The 25,208-nt window shown below is 45.3% G+C and overlaps 1 protein-coding gene across 1 annotated transcript in view; it reads left to right on the forward strand.

The window, feature by feature from the left end:
- The window catches only part of NEB (nebulin), a 127,373-nt gene that overhangs the window by 33,925 nt on the left and 68,240 nt on the right, over window positions 1-25,208 (forward strand). Inside the window, exons 36-62 of the mRNA XM_074910943.1 lie at window positions 403-507; window positions 1,399-1,506; window positions 2,260-2,571; window positions 2,763-2,966; window positions 3,427-3,531; window positions 4,318-4,425; window positions 7,583-7,894; window positions 8,936-9,139; window positions 9,488-9,592; window positions 9,688-9,795; window positions 10,752-11,063; window positions 11,737-11,940; window positions 12,289-12,393; window positions 12,489-12,596; window positions 15,758-16,069; window positions 16,743-16,946; window positions 17,295-17,399; window positions 17,495-17,602; window positions 18,531-18,842; window positions 19,544-19,747; window positions 20,441-20,545; window positions 21,247-21,354; window positions 21,913-22,224; window positions 22,613-22,816; window positions 23,906-24,010; window positions 24,202-24,309; window positions 24,692-25,003. Coding sequence (XP_074767044.1) covers window positions 403-507; window positions 1,399-1,506; window positions 2,260-2,571; window positions 2,763-2,966; window positions 3,427-3,531; window positions 4,318-4,425; window positions 7,583-7,894; window positions 8,936-9,139; window positions 9,488-9,592; window positions 9,688-9,795; window positions 10,752-11,063; window positions 11,737-11,940; window positions 12,289-12,393; window positions 12,489-12,596; window positions 15,758-16,069; window positions 16,743-16,946; window positions 17,295-17,399; window positions 17,495-17,602; window positions 18,531-18,842; window positions 19,544-19,747; window positions 20,441-20,545; window positions 21,247-21,354; window positions 21,913-22,224; window positions 22,613-22,816; window positions 23,906-24,010; window positions 24,202-24,309; window positions 24,692-25,003 — 4,899 coding nt within the window. The remainder of the gene's footprint in view (window positions 1-402; window positions 508-1,398; window positions 1,507-2,259; window positions 2,572-2,762; window positions 2,967-3,426; window positions 3,532-4,317; window positions 4,426-7,582; window positions 7,895-8,935; window positions 9,140-9,487; window positions 9,593-9,687; window positions 9,796-10,751; window positions 11,064-11,736; window positions 11,941-12,288; window positions 12,394-12,488; window positions 12,597-15,757; window positions 16,070-16,742; window positions 16,947-17,294; window positions 17,400-17,494; window positions 17,603-18,530; window positions 18,843-19,543; window positions 19,748-20,440; window positions 20,546-21,246; window positions 21,355-21,912; window positions 22,225-22,612; window positions 22,817-23,905; window positions 24,011-24,201; window positions 24,310-24,691; window positions 25,004-25,208) is intronic.

Here is a 25,208-nt window from a genome sequence, read left to right on the forward strand (position 1 = left end):
TCACCACCTTGTGTTTCCCTGGGGAAAAAACCTGTCACTTACAGGTTCCTCTTTTTTATTTTTTATTTTTCTTTACAAAACACTCAGTTACTGATAAATAGCATTGGTTAAAGAAATATTTCCTGATTTTTCTCATTGCTACCTCTCCAGCCTCTATTCCTCTTATTCTTGTATAGAAATTACTGAAAATCTTGATAATTGGACTTCATTAGAAGCAAGAGCGGATCCTAATTCAGCTGATTGTGGATTAGGTCATTTCATAGTAAAATAAATCTAAGTCAGCACCTCCGTGTTTTTAGCCACCTATATCCAAAGTGTGTGTGCAAATGGAAAGGTGAAAACCCTGAAAGAGCCATCCTTTGTCAATTATATTAACGCATCTGATGTTGCTTTTTCCAATAGCATGCCTATACTCAAGCTTGGGAGAAGGATAAAACTCAGGTTCACGTGATGCCAGATACACCAGATATTCTACAGGCAAAACAGAACAAGACAAACTACAGTCAGGTAGAGTTTTTTAATGCTTCCTATTACATTTAAAGTTAATATCTACTTTGTTCGATTTTAAAGGTGCCTCCCATTTCAAAATAAGTATTTAATTTGTGTAAGTTAGAAGAAAGAAATGGAATGAGACATGTAAAACAGAGGCAAAAATTTTTATGTGAGCACTGTTTTCAGAGTACCAGTAAGTACCATCTTCAGGCCAGCAAAGTAACAGCCTAAATTACATTGTAATGTGTGGAAAATATAAGTCCTATTTTTGAAAACTGGATGTGCATAGTCCCTACTCTATGCTTATCATAGAAATCAATCATGTCAAAAATTCCTTACTATAAAATAACAAGTTCATTGTGTATATTTTTAACTTAACATATGGGAAAAGAAATATGTGTGGTGATTCTAACTTTTCTGTCAGCTTTCAAATATGAGAAAGTGACAATTGTGCCAGTATAAAATACTTAGGTTTTGCTTTGCATGATTGGTCAGAGGCAAATCTTTAACTTGCAAGTGCTGAGACTTAAAATCAACTGTTCACAAACTGAATTGACTATTAAATGGCTACATTACAGCCTTACTAATGTAAATCTTGTTAATTTTCAGTTATCCCAGATGGATACATTTCACATTCCCCAGATATGTTTCAGATCCCCAAGATAAGATATAGAGGAAGCTGCTGCAGTAAAAAAAACCTATTTAGTCACTAACCCAAGACATGGAAGACCTACAGTCCTTGCTTATCAGTTTCCCATTTCTCAGTTCCCATTCTAGTAGCCCTTCTCTCATGACTGAAGCCTGTGAGATAACCCGACTTTGGTAATACGGACCATTAGCATATCTAAATAGAAGGTGACGTACATATTACTAAGACTTTTTAATTAATATTGATTTTGATTTTAGAAACTATACAAGCTTGGCTGGGAGGAGATGATAAAGAAAGGCTATGACCTCACGCCTGAAGCCATTTCAGTGAAAGCTGCCAAAGCTTCAAGGGACATTGCAAGTGACGTAAGCAGCATTTCTAATTCAATACACTTTATCTAGTTGCTCTAGCCTACAGAGTCACACTAGACTGAGATGCACTTCTCTGCTAAGGTCTGTAAAAAGCAGAACTGCTGACAGAACTCTTTCCTGATCTGTTATTGTCAGTGAAGCAAACAGTTTGAGAAGGGTTGGTGTGGCATCTTGACAATTGCAGAGGTTGTGGTCCATCCATGAAGTGGCTAGTCATGCAAAGTTAGGAGCTGTCTGCTCTTTTGGATGTTACCTTTTCAGAGCACCAGCAAATCGGGTCCAATTAGCCCAGTGCCTATACTGAGAAACCCTCCTTACAGCCCCAAAGTAGAAGTGGTGACACATGTATTGCTGTTATTATCACTTGGTATGAATGCAACTCCTGCATTTATGCAAGAGATTTTATTAATCATTAGGCAATGTTTTCAGTGCTTAAGCATCTGCAATTTTCATTGCTGATTAAGCGTGTCAGCCTTTGGGGGTTCTGAACAGTATGACTACATGAATCAGATGGCCCAGGAGACCATTCTTAGAGCTGTGCACTCTTCCTCAGGCATTCACTAGCACCAAACGATGCACATTAATCAAAGGGCTACTAAAACTTTACGTGAGATGCTGTAACAAGTCGCTCATTTCATTGGCAATGAGAAACGTTGAACTGAGAGACTGTATTGATATTTTGCTTATATATTTTACCCTTGTCTGTTTCGTATTGTAATTTCAATAATGCAATCTTTATCATTTTAGTACAAGTACAAAGAAGGTTACCGCAAGCAGCAGGGACATCACATTGGATTCCGCAGCTTACAGGATGATCCTAAGATGTTGTGGTCTATGCAAGTAGCTAAGATGCAGAGTGAGAGGGAGTACAAGAAAGATTTTGAAAAGTGGAAGACAAAGTTTAATATGCCCGTGGATATGTTAGGCTTCCTTCTGGCTAAGAAATGTCAGGAATTGGTTAGTGATATAGACTACAAACGAATACTACACCGCTGGACTTGTCTGCCAGACCAGGTTGATGTCACCCAGGCAAAGAGGGTCTATGAACTACAGAGTGATGTAAGTTTTCTCTGCATTTATTTATTTTTTTGTGAGATATGTCTTACTTATTGAAAAGGATCTTTAGTAACTCTTTTGATGTCAGTACAGATCAGATTGAAGCTAAATTACCAGTTAGTCTTTTAGTATGGTTTAATAAATGAACAGGGAAGTAATCTACTATGTTTTTGATTTTTTTTTTTTGTTAACAGAATCTGTATAAGTCAGATCTACAGTGGCTCAAAGGCCTTGGATGGAGTCCTCTGGGATCTTTGGAATCTGAAAAGAACAAGAAAGCTTCTGAAATACTGAGTGAAAAGAAATACCGGCAGCACCCAGATACTATTAAATTCACAAGTATCCCAGATGCCATGGATGTCATTTTAGCAAAATCTAATGCCAAAAACAGAAGCGATGTAAGTTGCCTCTAGAGACAGAACATGCGATTCCATAAATGAATACATTAGTATACATTTGTTAAAAATATCTCCGTGCTTAAAATAGAGAAATATCAGATGTTTATGATCAGTGCCTTACTGCTCTGTACTCAAGTGCTACCTCTTGTTCAGAAGATTAAAGTCTACGGAGCTGTATAACTTAGTAATAACTGCAAATAAGACCCTTACTATGTAGTATGTAAATGTATGGTCCTCTTGCCGTTTCCTTGACATTTCGTGGATATAAAGAAGAAAAAAAAGAGGTGGTATTTAAGTGAGAAGTTATCATATTATTTGATTTTAATATCCTGTGTTGTTTACATCACTCATGCTTGCATATTACATCTTTGTTTCACTGTTGTTGAGAAGAGGTAAACTGAATTTACTGCTATGCATGCGAACCTTTTCTCAGCCAGGGTGTTTTTGTGTCTCTTTTCAGATACTGTACAGAGAAGCTTGGGACAAGGACAAGACTCAGGTTCACATCATGCCTGATACTCCTGAAATCCTTTTGGCTAAATCAAACTTAATTAACACAAGTGATGTAAGTGTGACTCTACAATGTTTCCTTTATGGAATTTGGATTTACCCCTTTTGCCTTTAGTTTAAAAAGCAGGAGAGTAATTCTGCAATTCTAACAGCTGTAAGCGCACCTGTAATCTTTTCCTGTGAAAATTGTTATGCACTGGGAAGCCTGAGTGGAATTGCTAAAATACAAAGTGGAAGTGGAGTTGCTAGAATACAAAAAATGCCAAGAAAATATTCAGCACAAGTTAGCAATTTTCTCTCTCATCCCTACTGGTCATATTAACATTGTAGATATGTGTTCAATACTTCATACTAAGCCTGTCATTCTTGTTAAAATGCCTGATTTTATTGAATTGCCTCTTCAGAATAACATAGGATTATGTAATTTACATCAGTTTCCTGGTTATAATGGAACAAATGTAGGCTACCTGCAAAGGTAAAGAAAGGTTAGCAGCTCTATCATAAGAACTCAAGAAGACAAAAGTATTTGGAATTGAAATTGGGTGTTGTATTACCTCTGTAGAAGGCTTTCAGAATCATTCAGATTAATCTGTTAAGTAAAAGAAAAATCTGATCTCAAATGAGAATCATAAAACATACAGGTAGTAATTTTTAAATAATTTTAGATCATCATTTACAAAATACACATGATAAAAAACAAGCTATGGATTTTAATTTCATGAATGAAACTGTGTTTGGAATTTAATGATTTATTTTCAGTATTCAGGAAAGGAAAATTGGAGTATAAAAAAACTCCAGAGAGCTTTATTTGCAATAATTATCATGATTCCTTCTCCAACAGAAACACTACAAGTTAGGATATGAAGAGCTGAAGAGGAAAGGCTATGATCTTCCTCCTGATGCTATACCCCTCAAGTCAGCAAAGGCATCCCGAGACATAGCCAGTGAAGTAAGTCTTACAGAGTGAAAAATAATAGTGGGACACAGAGCTGGTACACAACAGGATAAAGATTAACTTTAAAGACAAATTAATTAAATTTTAAGTAGTCTTGTATTGCTGCTCTCTGCAGAGATTGTGCAATTCTTAAAGATGTAAAGTTAATTAAGTTACATAAAATCATTTAAAATGAGATAGTATATAACCATAAAAAAACCAGTTAATATCTTCTGGACAGGCAATAAAACGACTAAAAATATTGAAAAATACATTAGATGTGAAAATCCTAAATACTATATTAAAAACAGAGAAATCTAAACTGTAGCTGGAAACAAGGTGATAATTATTGTTTCCGCATTCAATTAGTACCAGTACAAAACTGCGTACCGAAAGCAGCTTGGCCACCACATCGGGGCCCGGAACATCGAGGATGACCCAAAGATGATGTGGTCAATGCACGTAGCCAAGATCCAGAGTGACAGGGAGTACAAGAAAGCCTTTGAGAAGACAAAGACACACTTCAGTAGCCCAGTGGACATGCTGGGAATCGTGTTGGCCAAGAAATGTCAGGAGCTGGTGAGTGACATTGATTACAAGCACCCTCTGCATCGGTGGACCTGTCTGCCGGACCAAAACGATGTTGTACAAGCCAGGAAAGTGTACGACCTTCAGAGTGATGTAAGTTGTTCTCTACTGGGTGTGTGAAACCCAGACATGTCTTGTGCTGTGTTCCTTTGTGGGAGAAGGTCTGGGTGGGGAGCGTCAGTCTGGGCTGATTGTGTGAGACCGAGACTGTGTTGTGGCCATAGTGTCTTGCTGAGAGTTGGTGTGGTGAACAGTCAGGGGTGAAGTTTGTGTGGGGTCACACTTGATGGTCACAGGAGAGCCCTGTCTTGCCTTGAGCATTTTGTGGGGAGGGTTGCTGGAGGTGCTGCAGTTCTGCACGGCAGGGGAAGGGCAAGAGAGTCAAATATTTTCCGTTGGAGGAGCAAGAGCGGGCAGAGACAAGGCATGGGTGCAGTGGCGAATGGCATCAAGAGCGTTAGATGATGATCTGTGAGGCTCCTGCTGCGTCTCTGCCAGCTGGAGGTTGCCGGATGTGTCAGGAGTCTCCCGGGGGGAGTCAGAAGATGGAGGGCAGGATCTGTGGATCGCTTGGCACCTGGTGGTGCTGGTGTAGGGTTGGGGATGCGGGCTGTGCGGAGGTGAGGTCAGTGGGAGCCCGTTGTGTGGTGGCTGGTGGGTTGACCCGGGGGAGTGTTTTGGTAGGCCGAGGTTCCCTTGGCGTGAGGAGCGGTTGCAGGGAGCAGGGAGGTTGCTGATCTGCTCTGTGTCCCTGCTGTCCTTTCAGAACGTGTACAAGTCTGACCTCCTGTGGCTGAGGGGCATTGGCTGGTCCCCAAGTGGTTCTCTGGACGATGAGAAGAATAAGAGGGCGAGCCTCATCCTGAGTGACAAGAAGTATCGGCAGCACCCGGACACCATCAAATTCACGAGCCTTCCCGACTCGATGCCGATGGTTCTGGCAAAGCACAACTCGGAAATTATGAACCAAGTGAGACTTTCTTGTGTTTTATAGCTGGAAGGAGAGGAGTGCATTTCCCAGGACGTTGGGCTGTCTCCTCCTGGGGCCTGCGTTTTACAGGGGGATATTGGATCTTCTTCATCAGGGACTTGTGTTCCTTGATTTTGATGAATTCTATTTTGTGTGATTGGAGCAGTAACTGGGTGCAATGTGGAAAAGAAAAGGGTGTAGTGTGGGAGAGTTTTGGGACGGGCAAAGGCGTCCGTGAGTCAGTGCAAGGTTGAGTCCCCTTGCTTCAGTTCCTCGAGCTACTTGGCTCTTTGGGTTTGTTGCCCTGTGCTTGTGTGGTCTTATTGCCCGTTGTCCTAATTTTTTCAGCGCTCGTACGTGTCAGCCTGGGAGAAGGATAAAACCAGCGTTCACATCATGCCGGATACGCCTGGTATTTTGCTGGCCCAGCAGAACAAGCTGAACTTCAGCGAGGTGGGTGTTTGAGGTGGGGCTGAGTGTCTGTGCCCGGGCACTGCCGCGGCCCGGGAAGGCGTGTTGCTCGAGGACAACGGCCGTGTGTCTTTCAGAAACTGTACAAGCTTGCGATGGAGGAAGAGAAGAAAAAGGGCTATGACATGCGGGCAGATGCCATTCCTATCAAGGCTGCTAAAGCTTCCAGAGACATTGCAAGTGATGTAAGTAGACAGAAGCCCTTGGGGGCACGGCCTGTGGCCGTTTCCAGGTGCTTGCATTTGGAGACCAGGGTTTGTGCCTTCGCCGAATGGAGCCGATGCAGCTCTTGCCCATCGTGACCATGGAGCTAGTCCAACCTGTGTTGGATCTGGGGCCTGCCTGTGGCTGTCCCTGCATGTTATTGGTGTGCAGGTCTGCGAGAGACTCTGCAGAGAGTGTGGAGGGGGAAAGAGTGGGGCTTGGTGATGTCCATAATGCAGAGCAGCGTCCCTCCTGGTCTTGTGGCGGCACGTCCTGGTGCTGGGCTGGATTTGTTTTGGTGGTGTGCTGCCCTCAGCACTGCCACTCTGCACGCCCCTGACGTTGCAGCTACACAAGCTGAGCTGGGCATTAGGGAAGAAAACCCACACCAAGTTTTCTGTTATGACTGGGGATTTACCCTTTCTGTCTGACCTGGGGTCAGATCCAGTCACTGGAGGCCAGTGATTGCTGTTTCCCAGAGTATCTTTTCAGGGCTCAGCTCTGCAGGAGTTGAATTTACTCTCCCATTTGAGGATCTGTAGTTCAGATTTGTTCTGTTAGTGTAAGGGGATGAGTTCAATCTCTTCTCAGTCTTGAGGTTTCAGTAAGAGGCTGGGGAAAAGGTGTCGTGTCGCCCCTTCGGAAGGTTAGTGGATGTAGGCCTGCAGCTGAGGCCACACGCTGGGCTGGTATTATAACACTCCTGAGATGGTTTAGTTGGAGCTGCCAGCTGGGCCTCCATGTGCCTCCTGTGCCCCAGTGTGGGTGTGAGGTGGAAGAGTAGCACACAGTAGTGTTACGCTGCACATAGACCCCTCTTCACATGGTGATCTAGCCAGGCTCCATTAGCAAAGGGCTCGCTCACAGGTGCTGCCACAGAGTCGTGTCAGAAGGGCGAAGAGCTGGTCTGAACCTCACTGAGCTTCTTTCACCCTGCAGTACAAATACAAAGAAGGGTATCGCAAGCAGCTTGGCCACCACATCGGGGCCCGGAACATCGAGGATGACCCAAAGATGATGTGGTCAATGCACGTAGCCAAGATCCAGAGTGACAGGGAGTACAAGAAAGCCTTTGAGAAGACAAAGACACACTTCAGTAGCCCAGTGGACATGCTGGGAATCGTGTTGGCCAAGAAATGTCAGGAGCTGGTGAGTGACATTGATTACAAGCACCCTCTGCATCGGTGGACCTGTCTGCCGGACCAGAACGATGTTGTACAAGCCAGGAAAGTGTACGACCTTCAGAGTGATGTAAGTTGTTCTCTACTGGGTGTGTGAAACCCAGATGCCTTTATTGTTCCTTTGTGGGAATAGTTCTGGGTGGTAAACATAATCTAATCTGATTCTATGAGACACAGATTATATTGTGGCTGTGTTATATTTCTGAATTTTATACTCATGGATTAGTTTGGGTTGGCAGGGACCTTAAAGTCCATCCAATCCCACCCCCATTCCTCTGGGCAAGGACACTTTCCACTAGCCCAGGTTGCCCAAAGCCCCTTCCAACTTAACCTTGAATGCTTCCAGGGAGGGGGCAGCCACAGCTTCTTTGGGTAGAATGTGCCAAGGCCTCATCACCCTCACAGGGAAGTATTTCTTCCTTAGACATAATACATGTCTACCCGCATTTTAGTTTACAAAAATTGGTCTTGTGTTTCTATTGAAAAGAAATATTCATTTTCAGCCTTTCTCATTGTTGTCTCTTTAATTCCTCATTTTAGAAGTCATTAGAAATCTTAGCAGTCAGGCTTTCTTATAGCTGAGATTATGTCAAAAAAAAGGAGTGGTGAAGTTCGAGTGGGGTCACACTTGATGGTCACAGGAGAGCCCTGTCTTGCCTTGAGCATTTTGTGGAGAGGGTTGCTGCAAGTGGTTGCAACTTGCATGGTAGGGGAAGGGCAACAGAGTCAAATATTTTCCGTTGGAGGAGCAAGAGCGGGCAGAGACAAGGCATGGGTGCAGTGGCGAATGGCATCAAGAGCGTTAGGTGATGATCTGTGAGGCTCCTGCTGCGTCTCTGCCAGCTGGAGGTTGCCGGATGTGTCAGGAGTCTCCCGGGGGGAGTCAGAAGATGGAGGGCAGGATCTGTGGATCGCTTGGCACCTGGTGGTGCTGGTGTAGGGGTGGGGATGCGGGCTGTGGGGAGGTGAGGTCAGTGGGAGCCCGTTGTGTGGTGGCTGGTGGGTTGACCCGGGGGAGTGTTTTGGTAGGCCGAGGTTCCCTTGGCGTGAGGAGCGGTTGCAGGGAGCAGGGAGGTTGCTGATCTGCTCTGTGTCCCTGCTGTCCTTTCAGAACGTGTACAAGTCCGACCTCCTGTGGCTGAGGGGCATTGGCTGGTCCCCAAGTGGTTCTCTGGACGATGAGAAGAATAAGAGGGCGAGCCTCATCCTGAGTGACAAGAAGTATCGGCAGCACCCGGACACCATCAAATTCACGAGCCTTCCCGACTCGATGCCGATGGTTCTGGCAAAGCACAACTCGGAAATTATGAACCAAGTGAGACTTTCTTGTGTTTTATAGCTGGAAGGAGAGGAGTGCATTTCCCAGGATGTTGGGCTGTCTCCTCCTGGGGCCTGCGTTTTACAGGGGGATATTGGATCTTCTTCATCAGGGACTTGTGTTCCTTGATTTTGATGAATTCTATTTTGTGTGATTGGAGCAGTGACTGGGTGCAATGTGGAAAAGAAAAGGGTGTAGTGTGGGAGAGTTTTGGGATGGGCAAAGGCGTCCGTGAGTCAGTGCAAGGTTGAGTCCCCTTGCTTCAGTTCCTCGAACTACTTGGCTCTTTGGGTTTGTTGCCCTGTGCTTGTGTGGTCTTATTGCCCGTTGTCCTGATTTTTTCAGCGCTCGTACGTGTCAGCCTGGGAGAAGGATAAAACCAGCGTTCACATCATGCCGGATACGCCTGGTATTTTGCTGGCCCAGCAGAACAAGCTGAACTTCAGCGAGGTGGGTGTTTGAGGTGGGGCTGAGTGTCTGTGCCCGGGCACTGCCGCGGCCCGGGAAGGCGTGTTGCTCGAGGACAACGCCTGTGTGTCTTTCAGAAACTGTACAAGCTTGCGATGGAGGAAGAGAAGAAAAAGGGCTATGACATGCGGGCAGATGCCATTCCTATCAAGGCTGCTAAAGCTTCCAGAGACATTGCAAGTGATGTAAGTAGACAGAAGCCCTTGGGGGCACGGCCTGTGGCCGTTTCCAGGTGCTTGCATTTGGAGACCAGGGTTTGTGCCTTCGCCGAATGGAGCCGATGCAGCTCTTGCCCATCGTGACCATGGAGCTAGTCCAACCTGTGTTGGATCTGGGGCCTGCCTGTGGCTGTCCCTGCATGTTATTGGTGTGCGGGTCTGCGAGAGACTCTGCAGAGAGTGTGGAGGGGGAAAGAGTGGGGCTTGGTGATGTCCATAATGCAGAGCAGCGTCCCTCCTGGTCTTGTGGCGGCACGTCCTGGTGCTGGGCTGGATTTGTTTTGGTGGTGTGCTGCCCTCAGCACTGCCACTCTGCACGCCCCTGACGTTGCAGCTACACAAGCTGAGCTGGGCATTAGGGAAGAAAACCCACACCAAGTTTTCTGTTATGACTGGGGATTTACCCTTTCTGTCTGACCTGGGGTCAGATCCAGTCACTGGAGGCCAGTGATTGCTGTTTCCCAGAGTATCTTTTCAGGGCTCAGCTCTGCAGGAGTTGAATTTACTCTCCCATTTGAGGATCTGTAGTTCAGATTTGTTCTGTTAGTGTAAGGGGATGAGTTCAATCTCTTCTCAGTCTTGAGGTTTCAGTAAGAAGCTGGGGAAAAGGTGTCGTGTCGCCCCTTCGGAAGGTTAGTGGATGTAGGCCTGCAGCTGAGGCCACACGCTGGGCTAGTATTATAACACTCCTGAGATGGTTTAGTTGGAGCTGCCAGCTGGGCCTCCATGTGCCTTCTCTGCCCAGTGTGAGTGTGAGTGTAAGAGTAGCACACAGTAGTGTTACGCTGCACATAGACCCCTCTTCACATGGTGATCTAGCCAGGCTCCATTAGCAAAGGGCTCGCTCACAGGTGCTGCCACAGAGTCGTGTCAGAAGGGCGAAGAGCTGGTCTGAACCTCACTGAGCTTCTTTCACCCTGCAGTACAAATACAAAGAAGGGTATCGCAAGCAGCTTGGCCACCACATCGGGGCCCGGAACATCGAGGATGACCCAAAGATGATGTGGTCAATGCACGTAGCCAAGATCCAGAGTGACAGGGAGTACAAGAAAGCCTTTGAGAAGACAAAGACACACTTCAGTAGCCCAGTGGACATGCTGGGAATCGTGTTGGCCAAGAAATGTCAGGAGCTGGTGAGTGACATTGATTACAAGCACCCTCTGCATCGGTGGACCTGTCTGCCGGACCAGAACGATGTTGTACAAGCCAGGAAAGTGTACGACCTTCAGAGTGATGTAAGTTGTTCTCTACTGGGTGTGTGAAACCCAGACATGTCTTGTGCTGTGTTCCTTTGTGGGAGAAGGTCTGGGTGGGGAGCGTCAGTCTGGGCTGATTGTGTGAGACCGAGACTGTGTTGTGGCCGTAGTGTCTTGCTGAGAGTTGGTGTGGTGAACAGTCAGGGGTGAAGTTTGCGTGGGGTCACACTTGATGGTCACAGGAGAGCCCTGTCTTGCCTTGAGCATTTTGTGGAGAGGGTTGCTGGAGGTGCTGCAGTTCTGCACGGCAGGGGAAGGGCAAGAGAGTCAAATATTTTCCGTTGGAGGAGCAGGAGCGGGCAGAGACAAGGCATGGGTGCAGTGGCGAATGGCATCAAGAGCGTTAGATGATGATCTGTGAGGCTCCTGCTGCGTCTCTGCCAGCTGGAGGTTGCCGGATGTGTCAGGAGTCTCCCGGGGGGAGTCAGAAGATGGAGGGCAGGATCTGTGGATCGCTTGGCACCTGGTGGTGCTGGTGTAGGGTTGGGGATGCGGGCTGTGCGGAGGTGAGGTCAGTGGGAGCCCGTTGTGTGGTGGCTGGTGGGTTGACCCGGGGGAGTGTTTTGGTAGGCCGAGGTTCCCTTGGCGTGAGGAGCGGTTGCAGGGAGCAGGGAGGTTGCTGATCTGCTCTGTGTCCCTGCTGTCCTTTCAGAACGTGTACAAGTCCGACCTCCTGTGGCTGAGGGGCATTGGCTGGTCCCCAAGTGGTTCTCTGGACGATGAGAAGAATAAGAGGGCGAGCCTCATCCTGAGTGACAAGAAGTATCGGCAGCACCCGGACACCATCAAATTCACGAGCCTTCCCGACTCAATGCCGATGGTTCTGGCAAAGCATAACTCGGAAATTATGAACCAAGTGAGACTTTCTTGTGTTTTATAGCTGGAAGGAGAGGAGTGCATTTCCCAGGACGTTGGGCTGTCTCCTCCTGGGGCCTGCGTTTTACAGGGGGATATTGGATCTTCTTCATCAGGGACTTGTGTTCCTTGATTTTGATGAATTCTATTTTGTGTGATTGGAGCAGTGACTGGGTGCAATGTGGAAAAGAAAAGGGTGTAGTGTGGGAGAGTTTTGGGACGGGCAAAGGCGTCCGTGAGTCAGTGCAAGGTTGAGTCCCCTTGCTTCAGTTCCTCGAGCTACTTGGCTCTTTGGGTTTGTTGCCCTGTGCTTGTGTGGTCTTATTGCCCGTTGTCCTAATTTTTTCAGCGCTCGTACGTGTCAGCCTGGGAGAAGGATAAAACCAGCGTTCACATCATGCCGGATACGCCTGGTATTTTGCTGGCCCAGCAGAACAAGCTGAACTTCAGCGAGGTGGGTGTTTGAGGTGGGGCTGAGTGTCTGTGCCCGGGCACTGCCGCGGCCCGGGAAGGCGTGTTGCTCAAGGACAACGGCCGTGTGTCTTTCAGAAACTGTACAAGCTTGCGATGGAGGAAGAGAAGAAAAAGGGCTATGACATGCGGGCAGATGCCATTCCTATCAAGGCTGCTAAAGCTTCCAGAGACATTGCAAGTGATGTAAGTAGACAGAAGCCCTTGGCAGCATATTTTCTTCTGTCTTTCTTGACATTTCAGCAGGAGGCAGGTGAAAAAGTTATAGTATCACAGAACCATAGAATGGTTTGTTTTGGAAGGGATCTTATATATGTTGTTGCAGTCCTGTCCTGGGCAGGGACACCTTCCAATAAATCAGGTTGCTGAAAGTCCTGTCCTACCTGGCCTTGAACTGTTACATTAGAACTTCCACATCTTACCCTGGCAACCTGTGCCAGTGCATCACCGTCACAGGGAACAATTTCTTCCTAATATCTAGTCTAAATCTCCCATTTTTCCATTTAAAACTGTTCTCCCTTATCCTGTCCCTAACCCCCTTATCAAGAGTCCCTCCCTGCTTCCCTGCAGCCCCTTTCAGCCCTGGGAGGCTGCTCTAAGGTCTCCCCGGAGCCTTCTCTTCCCCAGCTGAACCCCCCAACTCTCCCAGCCTGTCCTCACAGGGGGGGCTCCAGCCCCCCCAGCATCTCCGTGGCCTCCTCTGGCCCCGCTGGAGCAGGTCCGTGTCCTTCTGCTGTTGGTGCCCCAGAGCTGGACCCAGCCCTGCAGGGGGGTCTCCCAGAGCGGAGCAGAGGGGGAAAATCCCCCCCTCGCCCTGTGCCCACCCTGCTCTGGGTGCAGCCCAGCACACATTGCTGCCTCACAGGCAGTTTTCCACCCACCAACCCCCCCAAGTCCTTCTCCTGGGGCCTGCTCTCCAGCCCCTCCTCACCCAGCCTGGATTTGTTCTGGGGATCGCCCCGACCCACGGGCAGGACCTCGCCCTTGGCCTTGTTGAACTCCATGAGGTTTGCGTGGTTCCCCCTCTGCAGCCTGTCCAGGTCCCTCTGGATGGCCCATCCCTTCCCTTTAGAGTATCAGCCACACCACCCAGCTCGGTGTCATCCAGAAACTTGCTGAGGGTGCCTCGATCCCACTGTCCATGTCCCCAGCAAAGATCTTAAATAATACTGGTCCCAGTACAGACCCCTGAGGAACATCACTCATTGCTGCTCTCCACTGGGACATCGAGCAGTTGACCACAACTCTTGGAGTGTGACCACCCAGCCAATTCCTTATCCACTGAGTGGTCCATCTGTCAAATCTATATCTCTCCAATTTAGAGACAAGGATGTTGTGTGGGACGGTGTCAGAAGCTTTGCACTAGTCCAGGTAGATGATTTTGGTCACTTTTCCCTTATCCACCAGTGCTGTAACCCTGTCATAGAAGGAAAACCAAATTTGTCAGGCACGGTTTGCCCTTAGTGAAGCCCTGTCGGCTGTCACCAATCACCTTATCTTCCATGTGCCCTCCCGTAGTTTCCAGGAGGATCTGCTCCATGATCTTGCTGGGCACAGAAGTGAGACTGACTGGCCTATAGTTCCCTGGGTCTTCCTTTTTTCCCTTTTTAAAAAGGGGGGTTATGTTTCCCCTTTTCCAGTCAGTGAGAACTTCACTTGACTGCCACAACTTCTTGAATATGATGGACAGTGGCTGAGCCACTTCATCCACCAGTTCTCTCAGGACCCACGGATGCATCTCATCAGGTCCCACAGACTTGTGCACCTTCAGGTTCCTTAGATGGTCTTGAACCTGATCTTCTGCTGCAGTGGGTGGTTGTTCATTCTCCCAGTCCCTGCCTTTGGATTCAGTTAATTGGACAGTGTGGCTGGAGCACTTGCCAATAAAGACAGAGGCAAAACCAATGTTGAGTACCTCAGCCTTCTCCATGTTAGTTGTAGCCAGGTCTCCCATTTTGTTCATCTGGGGGTACAGCTTCTTTCATCGTCGTTTGTTGTCCTGTGTACCTGAAGAAACTTTTCTTGTTATTTTTTATGTCCCTAGACAAGTCTGATTCCAGCTGTGCCTTGGCTTTTCTGATTCCTTCCCTGCCCTCCTAGGCCGTATCCCTGCAATCACCCCAGGATGTGTATCCCTGTCACCATTCCCTGTGCATTTTGATTTTGTGTTTTAGTTTGGCTAAGAGGTCTTGACTTAGCTAAACTGGCCTCCTGCCTCTCCTGCCTGACTTCCTGCACGTTGGGATTGAGATCTCTTGTGCCTGAAGAAAAATGTCTTTCAGTACCTCCCAGCTCTTGTTTACTCCTTTATCTCTGAGAGCAGTTTCCCAAGGGATCCCATTCACTGTGCCCTAACCAGCTGAAAGGTTGCCTTTCTGAGCTTTTAGGGTATTGACTCTAGTTTTTACCTCTCCTGTACTCCTCAAGATTGAAAAGTCTACCAGGGCATGATTGCTAAAGCCCAGGCTACCTCTAGTCTTGACCTCTTCGATAAGTTCTTCCTCATTAGTGAGCAACAGGTCCAGCACTGCCTCTCCTCCAGTCAGGACTCCATCACCTGTACTATGGAGGTATCCTGGACCACTTGCTGTGCTGATTTTCCAGCAGATGTTTGGGTGGCTGAAGTCCCCTATCAGGACCAGGGCCTACAAGTGTGATGCTTTGTGCAGTTCAAAACAGAATTCTTCCACAAACTCCTCTCCTTGATCAGGTGGCCTGTAGTAGGGAGCAATCAAAAAGTTTCCTTTGTTAGCTGAGTCTCCAATATTCACATATAAATTCCCGACACGAGCATTGCAATAGTGTCGAGTGGCCCCTTGTCACTCTTAGATAGTGGCTTTAGGCCTGCAGCTGAGGCCATGCACCGGGCTGGGACAACAAAACTCCTGAGCACTGTGTGGGCAAACCTGGTGCAGTGGCATGTGTCAGGTGCTGTGGGCTGAGGGGCTGTGGGGGTAAGCACACTCAAGACTGTGCAGAATGAGGCCCAGATTACCAGCTAGAGCAGTCCAGTGGATTTCCCCAACTTTTGCACCCTGCTGCTGAGCTGGCCGCTCAGTGGGGGCACTCAGGTTGTACGGAGACCCTGTCCGCTGGCGTGCATCGCTCCTGCTTCCCAAGCTGGCTTATAGCTGCCAGCTGGGCCTCCATGTGCCTCCTGTGCCCCAGTGTGGGTGTGAGGTGGAAGAGTAGCACACAGTAGTGTTACGCTGCACATAGACCCCTCTTCACGTGGTGATCTAGCCAGGCTCCATTAGCAAAGGGCTCGCTCACAGGTGCTGCCACAGAGTCGTGTCAGAAGGGCGAAGAGCTGGTCTGAACCTCACTGAGCTTCTTTCACCCTGCAGTACAAATACAAAGAAGGGTATCGCAAGCAGCTTGGCCACCACATCGGGGCCCGGAACATCGAGGATGACCCAAAGATGATGTGGTCAATGCACGTAGCCAAGATCCAGAGTGACAGGGAGTACAAGAAAGCCTTTGAGAAGACAAAGACACACTTCAGTAGCCCAGTGGACATGCTGGGAATCGTGTTGGCCAAGAAATGTCAGGAGCTGGTGAGTGACATTGATTACAAGCACCCTCTGCATCGGTGGACCTGTCTGCCGGACCAGAACGATGTTGTACAAGCCAGGAAAGTGTACGACCTTCAGAGTGATGTAAGTTGTTCTCTACTGGGTGTGTGAAACCCAGACATGTCTTGTGCTGTGTTCCTTTGTGGGAGAAGGTCTGGGTGGGGAGCGTCAGTCTGGGCTGATTGTGTGAGACCGAGACTGTGTTGTGGCCGTAGTGTCTTGCTGAGAGTTGGTGTGGTGAACAGTCAGGGGTGAAGTTTGTGTGGGGTCACACTTGATGGTCACAGGAGAGCCCTGTCTTGCCTTGAGCATTTTGTGGGGAGGGTTGCTGGAGGTGCTGCAGTTCTGCACGGCAGGGGAAGGGCAAGAGAGTCAAATATTTTCCGTTGGAGGAGCAAGAGCGGGCAGAGACAAGGCATGGGTGCAGTGGCGAATGGCATGAAGAGCGTTAGGTGATGATCTGTGAGGCTCCTGCTGCGTCTCTGCCAGCTGGAGGTTGCCGGATGTGTCAGGAGTCTCCCGGGGGGAGTCAGAAGATGGAGGGCAGGATCTGTGGATCGCTTGGCACCTGGTGGTGCTGGTGTAGGGGTGGGGATGCGGGCTGTGGGGAGGTGAGGTCAGTGGGAGCCCGTTGTGTGGTGGCTGGTGGGTTGACTGGGGGGAGTGTTTTGGTAGGCCGAGGTTCCCTTGGCGTGAGGAGCGTTTGCAGGGAGCAGGGAGGTTGCTGATCTGCTCTGTGTCCCTGCTGTCCTTTCAGAACGTGTACAAGTCCGACCTCCTGTGGCTGAGGGGCATTGGCTGGTCCCCAAGTGGTTCTCTGGACGATGAGAAGAATAAGAGGGCGAGCCTCATCCTGAGTGACAAGAAGTATCGGCAGCACCCGGACACCATCAAATTCACGAGCCTTCCCGACTCGATGCCGATGGTTCTGGCAAAGCACAACTCGGAAATTATGAACCAAGTGAGACTTTCTTGTGTTTTGTAGCTGGAAGGAGAGGAGTGCATTTCCCAGGACGTTGGGCTGTCTCCTCCTGGGGCCTGCGTTTTACAGGGGGATATTGGATCTTCTTCATCAGGGACTTGTGTTCCTTGATTTTGATGAATTCTATTTTGTGTGATTGGAGCAGTGACTGGGTGCAATGTGGAAAAGAAAAGGGTGTAGTGTGGGAGAGTTTTGGGACGGGCAAAGGCGTCCGTGAGTCAGTGCAAGGTCGAGTCCCCTTGCTTCAGTTCCTCGAGCTACTTGGCTCTTTGGGTTTGTTGCCCTGTGCTTGTGTGGTCTTATTGCCCGTTGTCCTAATTTTTTCAGCGCTCGTACGTGTCAGCCTGGGAGAAGGATAAAACCAGCGTTCACATCATGCCGGATACGCCTGGTATTTTGCTGGCCCAGCAGAACAAGCTGAACTTCAGCGAGGTGGGTGTTTGAGGTGGGGCTGAGTGTCTGTGCCCGGGCACTGCCGCGGCCCGGGAAGGCGTGTTGCTCGAGGACAACGGCCGTGTGTCTTTCAGAAACTGTACAAGCTTGCGATGGAGGAAGAGAAGAAAAAGGGCTATGACATGCGGGCAGATGCCATTCCTATCAAGGCTGCTAAAGCTTCCAGAGACATTGCAAGTGATGTAAGTAGACAGGAGCCCTTGGGGGCACGGCCTGTGGCCGTTTCCAGGTGCTTGCATTTGGAGACCAGGGTTTGTGCCTTCGCCGAATGGAGCCAATGCAGCTCTTGCCCATCGTGACCATGGAGCTAGTCCAACCTGTGTTGGATCTGGGGCCTGCCTGTGGCTGTCCCTGCATGTTATTGGTGTGCGGGTCTGCGAGAGACTCTGCAGAGAGTGTGGAGGGGGAAAGAGTGGGGCTTGGTGATGTCCATAATGCAGAGCAGCGTCCCTCCTGGTCTTGTGGCAGCACGTCCTGGTGCTGGGCTGGATTTGTTTTGGTGGTGTGCTGCCCTCAGCACTGCCACTCTGCACGCCCCTGACGTTGCAGCTACACAGCTGAGCTGGGCATTAGGGAAGAAAACCCACACCATATTTATTTTTAAAAATAAAGGCAATATAAAATGATTTTTATTGTTATTATATCTTAATGTAGAAATGTATTCCAGTAACCTGTTTGATATCTCCGTTGAAACTTCCACATCTGTATCTATGTTCTTCCAGTTTTTATGTCCTGAATAGTTTGGATAGGAGTTTGTTTGGCTATCATGCTTGAAGGTCACTAACTGCTTCTTAATATGGGGCATATTTATAGGACCTCTGACCTTTTGTATTACTTCCATAATTTGGAGACCTTTTTTACTCTTAATTACTGAGTAGTAGCTCTTAATATGTAGGCAAGGGCATGTCTTTGAAAACGTGACAGTCATATCAGGCAGATATTGTTATAGGAATCCTTTTGTATCTGTACAGTGCAGCTCATCAGTGTACTTTCTCACTCTAAAGTCTCAGTGGTTTCAGATTCTAATTGTTCTGGAGGTTGTGCCACAGAGGCTGCAAGGGACAGAAAGAAAACTAAACTAAAACTCACTGAAATTTTTGTTGCCTGCAGTACAAATACAAAGAAGGGTATCGCAAGCAGCTTGGCCACCACATCGGGGCCCGGAACATCGAGGATGACCCAAAGATGATGTGGTCAATGCACGTAGCCAAGATCCAGAGTGACAGGGAGTACAAGAAAGCCTTTGAGAAGACAAAGACACACTTCAGTAGCCCAGTGGACATGCTGGGAATTGTGTTGGCCAAGAAATGTCAGGAGCTGGTCAGCGACATTGATTACCGCCACTATCTACATGGATGGACTTGCCTGCCAGACCAGAACGATGTTATCCATGCTAGGAAGGCCTATGATCTGCAGAGTGATGTGAGTACTCGCTGATGAGTGTTGGAGTTCTAAAGTGTATGGAATTTTCTTGAAGCATAAACTACAGAAGCTGCTTGAGATGTCTCTCATATGTTGTTTTTTGACATTGTGTTGTTCTTTACCTGGTCCAAGCAAGGTAATAAGATTATTGGGAGTGATTTAATCCATTTTTAAGGGAAGTTGTGTATTAAGAAGGTTTACATACAGCTAATCAGTTAGCTGTACAGTAGAATTAGCTGCATATAATCCTTTATAATAGACACTCTTAATACCTTTATATGCAGATTAACTGCATATAAAGAGGAAATTGCCTAGTATGATTTTTTTTCTTTAGTTGGATGGCTTTAGTGGACAGAATTCCTTTGTCTGTCCTGGAGAAAGTGGTTGAAATTAAGACCTGCTGTTCTTAGTGGGTGACCATTTATTTGTTGTGAACAAAATATCACAGGAAACGTTTATACTGACTTTCAGGATTTTGTTTTAATCCCATTACTCTTTGACCATTCCCCAACATGTTGTTGGGTGAGTGATACCTCTTGAAGACAGATATGGGGTCTGAACATAAGTTGCTAACAGAGATTGTTTTGCAGATTGAACTAGGAGGAAGGCAGTTTACGGAAAGTAAACACTATTTGCACAGTATATATGACATGTTTAACTGGCAATAGTAATGAGCCAGCTGTTTTTGTATTTTGTAATAGAACTGCTACAAGTCTGACCTTGAATGGCTGCGGGGTGTTGGTTGGGTCCCAATTGGTTCCTTGGACGTTGAAAAAGCCAAGAAGGCAGGAGAGATCTTGAGTGATAAAGTGTACCGTCAGCCTCCAGACACGATCAGGTTTACTAGCGTCCCTGATTCTCTACAGATGGTCTTAGCCAAGCAGAATGCAGAGACAATGAACAAGGTGAGTCTTGATTTGATTAAGTAACATGTCAGCTGTCTCCACCTAAACCCTGGAGACATGACTAGAAATACAAATGTGTGATTGCTGTGTGAGATTTCAGCACAGCGAGGCTTTAAAAGTGTGAGTTGCATTCTTGATAATCAACAGGTAACTTATTTTCAGCAAGTGCTAATTTAATAATATCTTCCAAGTTACCAAGTTAAATTGGAATTACCAATTGTGAAGCTTTTCACATACTCTACTGTGTATCTAGATTTAACTTTCATTTAATTTTTAATACAGCAATTTGTCTAATAAATCTAATAATTTATCAAGTTTATCTAGTAATTAATAAGCTATATCTTTTAGCACACTCTTTAAAAGATCCATATTTTAAACAATTCGTTGTAGTACTTAAAATGTAAGTTTTTCTGAATCTGTGGTCCTGATTTCAATCCTGTTTATGGCAATAAAACCATTTCCCTTTTTAAACACGCCATGTTCTTAGAGTTTAGATCTCTCTGTGTCTGATTAGCATTCTGTGCCTTCTTTTGAAACATTTAAACAGAATTCCTTCTAGGTTACTAACTTTTAACTTTTTAGTTACTAACTAAAAGACTTGGAGTACAGATCTGTAATTCTTCTTATGTTTCAGAAGATCTCCAAGTAGTCACCATTTTTTCCCCCCTTTAACATGCATAATTTTTCCTGCAGCGTTTATATACTGAGGCCTGGGATAAAGACAAGACACAAATCCACATAATGCCTGATACACCTGAAATCACACTGGCAAAGCAGAACATGCAAAACTACAGCGTGGTGAGTGTGTTAGCTCTCCAAACATAACAGGTCTGCTTCAGGGCTGGCTCAACACTATTCTGATAAACCTCATGTAGATGATACCCTCAGTTCTTTAAGTAACTCCCAATATTTATCCTCAAAATTGTGATTTCAAAACCACTATTTGCATATTTGTAAGTAGCACGTACATACGGCAGTGAACACTATGGAGAATAAATTCCATGAGAAGTTGTATGTCTCCAGTGAATTTCTGGGAGTCATTTCTTCCAGTGTGCACACGGTTGGGAAGGCACAAAATTAATTCCAATATTGGAAATACAAAAAGGTAATTTCCAGCACAAATCTGAAGAGCAGTGATCCCAGTATTGAATGTTAGTTTAGGCAAATAAATTCACATCAATAAGAGGTGGCTTCAAAAAGCAACTTTTACTCCACTTGTATAGAAGAATAGTTTGTCTGTAAAATTTTAGCCAATGTTATGTTATTTAAAGTCTTGAAAGAGAAAAATTTCTAGCTAATGTATTTAGCAAAGATCTTCCTTTGAGAAGAATTTATCAGCCACTGATCTGGGGCTTTGAGTTAAGAAAGTTAGATAAAGCTGGGTTAGAATAAATCTTAACACAGTTTTTTTAAATCCACTCTACTTACATGCAGTTTATTTTGCATAAAATGTAATATATGGAACTTACGTGAATCCCGTTGTTTAATTCTTTACTTAGAAACTCTACAAACAGGCCATGGAAGAAGCAAAAAAGAAAGGCTATGATTTGAGGAGTGATGCTATCCCCATTCAAGCTGCCAAAGCATCCAGGCAAATTGCCAGTGATGTAAGAAACTGCTGTTTTGTTTCTTTATGTGCTGACATCTGATCTCTGCAGCCTGAAAGTTATCATCTGGATTCTGTAAAAGGCATTTCAATTAAACTGTGATCTCAAAGAATAGATTTTTGGAAGAAAATTATTAGATATGTTTAAAGACTTAATTGTAAAAATTAAATGTTGAGAAGTTATAAGGACAATATATTGCTGCTATCACGTTAATTTTGCAGCTCATAAACCCATATCTTTAAATCTTTGAGGTATGTATATTATTATCTTTAATAAGGATTAAATATATTTAATAAGGAGAGGATTATCACTAATACTACTGAAGAGGGTTTTTTTCAAAAAAAACTTAGTTAAAAAACTCTGTTTAGGGTTCTAACTCAAACCTCAAAAATTTAATATGAGAATCCATGTTATCAGCCCCAGAATTGCTTTGACTGTTTTTTTTTTTTCACTACAGGTTATAGAAAAATTTGGAGAGTTTATTATTAGAAATATTTAGTATGAGTAACTGATATTTAGAGGTGATATAGAAATATAATATCTTGAATTACATTTCAGTACAAATACAAAGAAGGGTATCGCAAGCAGCTTGGCCACCACATCGGGGCCCGGAACATCGAGGATGATCCAAAGATGATGTGGTCAATGCACGTAGCCAAGATCCAGAGTGACAGGGAGTACAAGAAAGCCTTTGAGAAGACAAAGACACACTTCAGTAGCCCAGTGGACATGCTGGGAATCGTGTTGGCCAAGAAATGTCAGGAGCTGGTCAGCGACATTGATTATCGCCACTATCTGCACCAGTGGATCTGCCTACCAGACCAGAATGATGTTATCCATGCTAAGAAAGCCTATGATCTGCAGAGTGATGTAATCAATTAAAATTAAATATACTGGGTCTTGTGCAATATAGTTTTTAAAAGATATATAATATGCCTCAGTCACATCGGACATGTTGATAGAGGTGAAATGTTTAATATTCTATCATAAAATTTATGTTTAATCCTATTTATTCAGTCCTTAGACTGAAGTGTAATTTGTGTGTAACTCTGTGGAATTCTTCAATATCTCTATTCTTTTTGTTATTTAATAATTATTTTACTAAATCTTCAGAAGTAACAATTGTATTCAAAACCATATCCTGCTGCTATGCAGAAATATGTACAATTGTTCATATAGACTAGGATATACTAATTTATAATTATTTTAATATTTGATCACACTTGTACTTACATAATGAATTTTCACATTTCTTCAGGCTGTTTACAAATCAGACCTGGAATGGCTGAGAGGTATTGGCTGGGTTCCTATTGGTTCTATGGAAGTTGAGAAAGCCAAGAAAGCTGGAGAAATCCTGAGTGAAAGGAAGTATCGTCAACCAGCAGACCAAATTAAATTTACTAGTGTGACAGATTCTTTGGCTATGGTCTTAGCCAAGCAAAATGCTGAGATAATGAACAAGGTGAGGATTTTTTTTTTTTTTTTTTTTTTTAATCAAAAGCAGTAGTATTACTAGCTAATAGAACTTGTTCATGGGTTGAAAAATACAAAGTACAAAGTAAGACTAAACACTTTCCTTGTGAACTTAGAGGAAATGAATGTCCAAATGCAGCCTTTGCCCAGGAAAGCTCTTATCTCAGGGCTGTGTCTGAACTGAACACTTAGTAAAAATGTCCAGGAAAAAAATCACCTAAATAATATATTTTTCAAGAGCAGTACTAAAAATTTTGGTCAGTTTCCCTCTTCTTTCCATCTGGGCTGAACCCATATTTTTAAATGTTTGTTTGGTATCGTTTTTCTGTTTTGTTAATGGTACTTTACTATACAAAGCTCACCTCTGAGAGAACAGGCTAAATTTTTTTGCAGGTCTTAGACAATAGTGTGAAATCTGCAGAAACAATGTTCCAGCAAGGCGGTAGGGTGTGTCCAGAGGTGGTGGTGCCCCGGCCATGCTATAAGATAAGATGTAGCAGAATATTGAGGCTTTTACTGCAGCCGCTGTAATGCTGTATTGTTGACTGAGTGTCATGCTGTGTGATGAACAAGTTGGGAGGAAATAGCTTATGTTCTCTGGAAGTGAAGCTTCTGCAATTTATCTCAGACCTGGAGGATGAAAGCTGCAAAGTACCTGCTCCTTCTCTTTAATAAGAAACATCAATCAAACAACTCATACGTAGAGATACAGCAGAATGATGCATATAGTTCTTCTCCCACAGCAGTTTCCCAGCAAACCCAAATCAATCAATTGCTGTGCCAACTTAGCCTGAGAAATAATGAGAAAGGACAAAGTTTCCTTCCTGAGCTCTTCAGTGAGAAGCTTTTCTATGTCAGGGTATTTAAAGCTTGCTTGAGCCACCCCTCACAGATCGTAAAATCCTTCCTTTGGACAAATGTATTAAGTTTGGTTATATATATCTTGTTCTGCTTTAAGATTACTTTTCTTTTATATCATGGTTATATTTTTGATAACTACTGCTTTCAAATATGCAGTCTTTTCACCATGACACACATAAAGACACTTTTTAAAGGGATGTGTTCTCCTCTCTCCTAGCGTTTATACACCGAAGCCTGGGATGCTGACAAAACATCAATTCACATCATGCCTGACACACCAACAATTCTGTTAGCGAAAGCCAACGCAGCTAACGTTAGCCATGTAAGGACATTTAAACATATACTAAAGTAATGGAAATTCAGAAATTAAGTAAGCATATCTTTAACCATAAAGGTCATCTAAAATATGCATTTAAAATATGCATTCGTGAAAATTTTAAGAAAAAATTATGAAATGTGGAAATTCCACCTTTCAGAATACTGAGAAATAATTTTCTGTCTCCTTTCATGTAGAAACTTTATATACAAGGCTGGGAGGAGGCCAAAAAGAAGGGCTATGACATGAGAGCTGATGCAATTCCAATCAGAAGTGCAAAGGCATCAAGAGATATTGCGAGTGACGTATGTACTTCCTTTATGTTTATTTTCAGTTCTCTTGAGAAACAAGAATGAAGTAATAAGCTAAATACAACACAAAACAGCAGGGGTTATCAAATTCATCTTGAAAGCCCACTAACAGAGAATTCACTGCAGAAAGAAAACGGGCAACAATTACCAAAAGGAACATGGAATTATAAATCCTGACATTAAGCAGAAATTAGGAAATAATAAAATGCAATGAAAACAAAAGCTGATGTGCAAGGATGCGTTAGGAATTCCTAAATGCTAAATGAGCATATTTGATAACATAAAAAATCATATTTGTGATCAGTAGCAAAAAGAAACTATGGGGAATTCATCTCAGATTCAGTATTTCTTTTAAAAATCCTTTCTGCCTTTGTAGTACAAGTACAAAGAAACACACGAGAAGCAGAAAGGCCACTACATCGGGTGCCGCAGTGCCCAGGAGGATCCCAAGCTGTCGTGGGCGGCGCGTGCCATGGTGCTGCAGAACGACCGCATCTACAGGAAGGCGTACCACGACTCCAAGGCCCAGGTCCACATCCCGGTGGACGCCATGTCGGTGCAGGCGGCCAAGGAGTGCCAGACGCTGGTCAGCGACGTGGACTATCGCCACTACCTGCACCAGTGGACCTGCCTGCCTGACCAGAACGACGTGATCCACGCGAGGAAGGCCTACGACCTACAGAGTGATGTGAGTATCTGTAGAAAACCTTCATGGTGAGTGTGAGAGGCTGTGTTTGATGGTGATTGGGGAAAATACCCTTTCAGATGCAGGTTCATGAGCCTCTGGACAGTCGTGCTGTGCTCATTTTAAATTCCTCTGGATGATCCTTTTCAAATCAGTAGTGCTTTCAGCCTTCAGGGCAGGAATTATTCTGGACAGTTCACATGGAAGG

Source organism: Athene noctua, chromosome 7 (assembly GCF_965140245.1).
Source record: "Athene noctua chromosome 7, bAthNoc1.hap1.1, whole genome shotgun sequence".
NCBI lineage: Eukaryota > Metazoa > Chordata > Aves > Strigiformes > Strigidae > Athene > Athene noctua.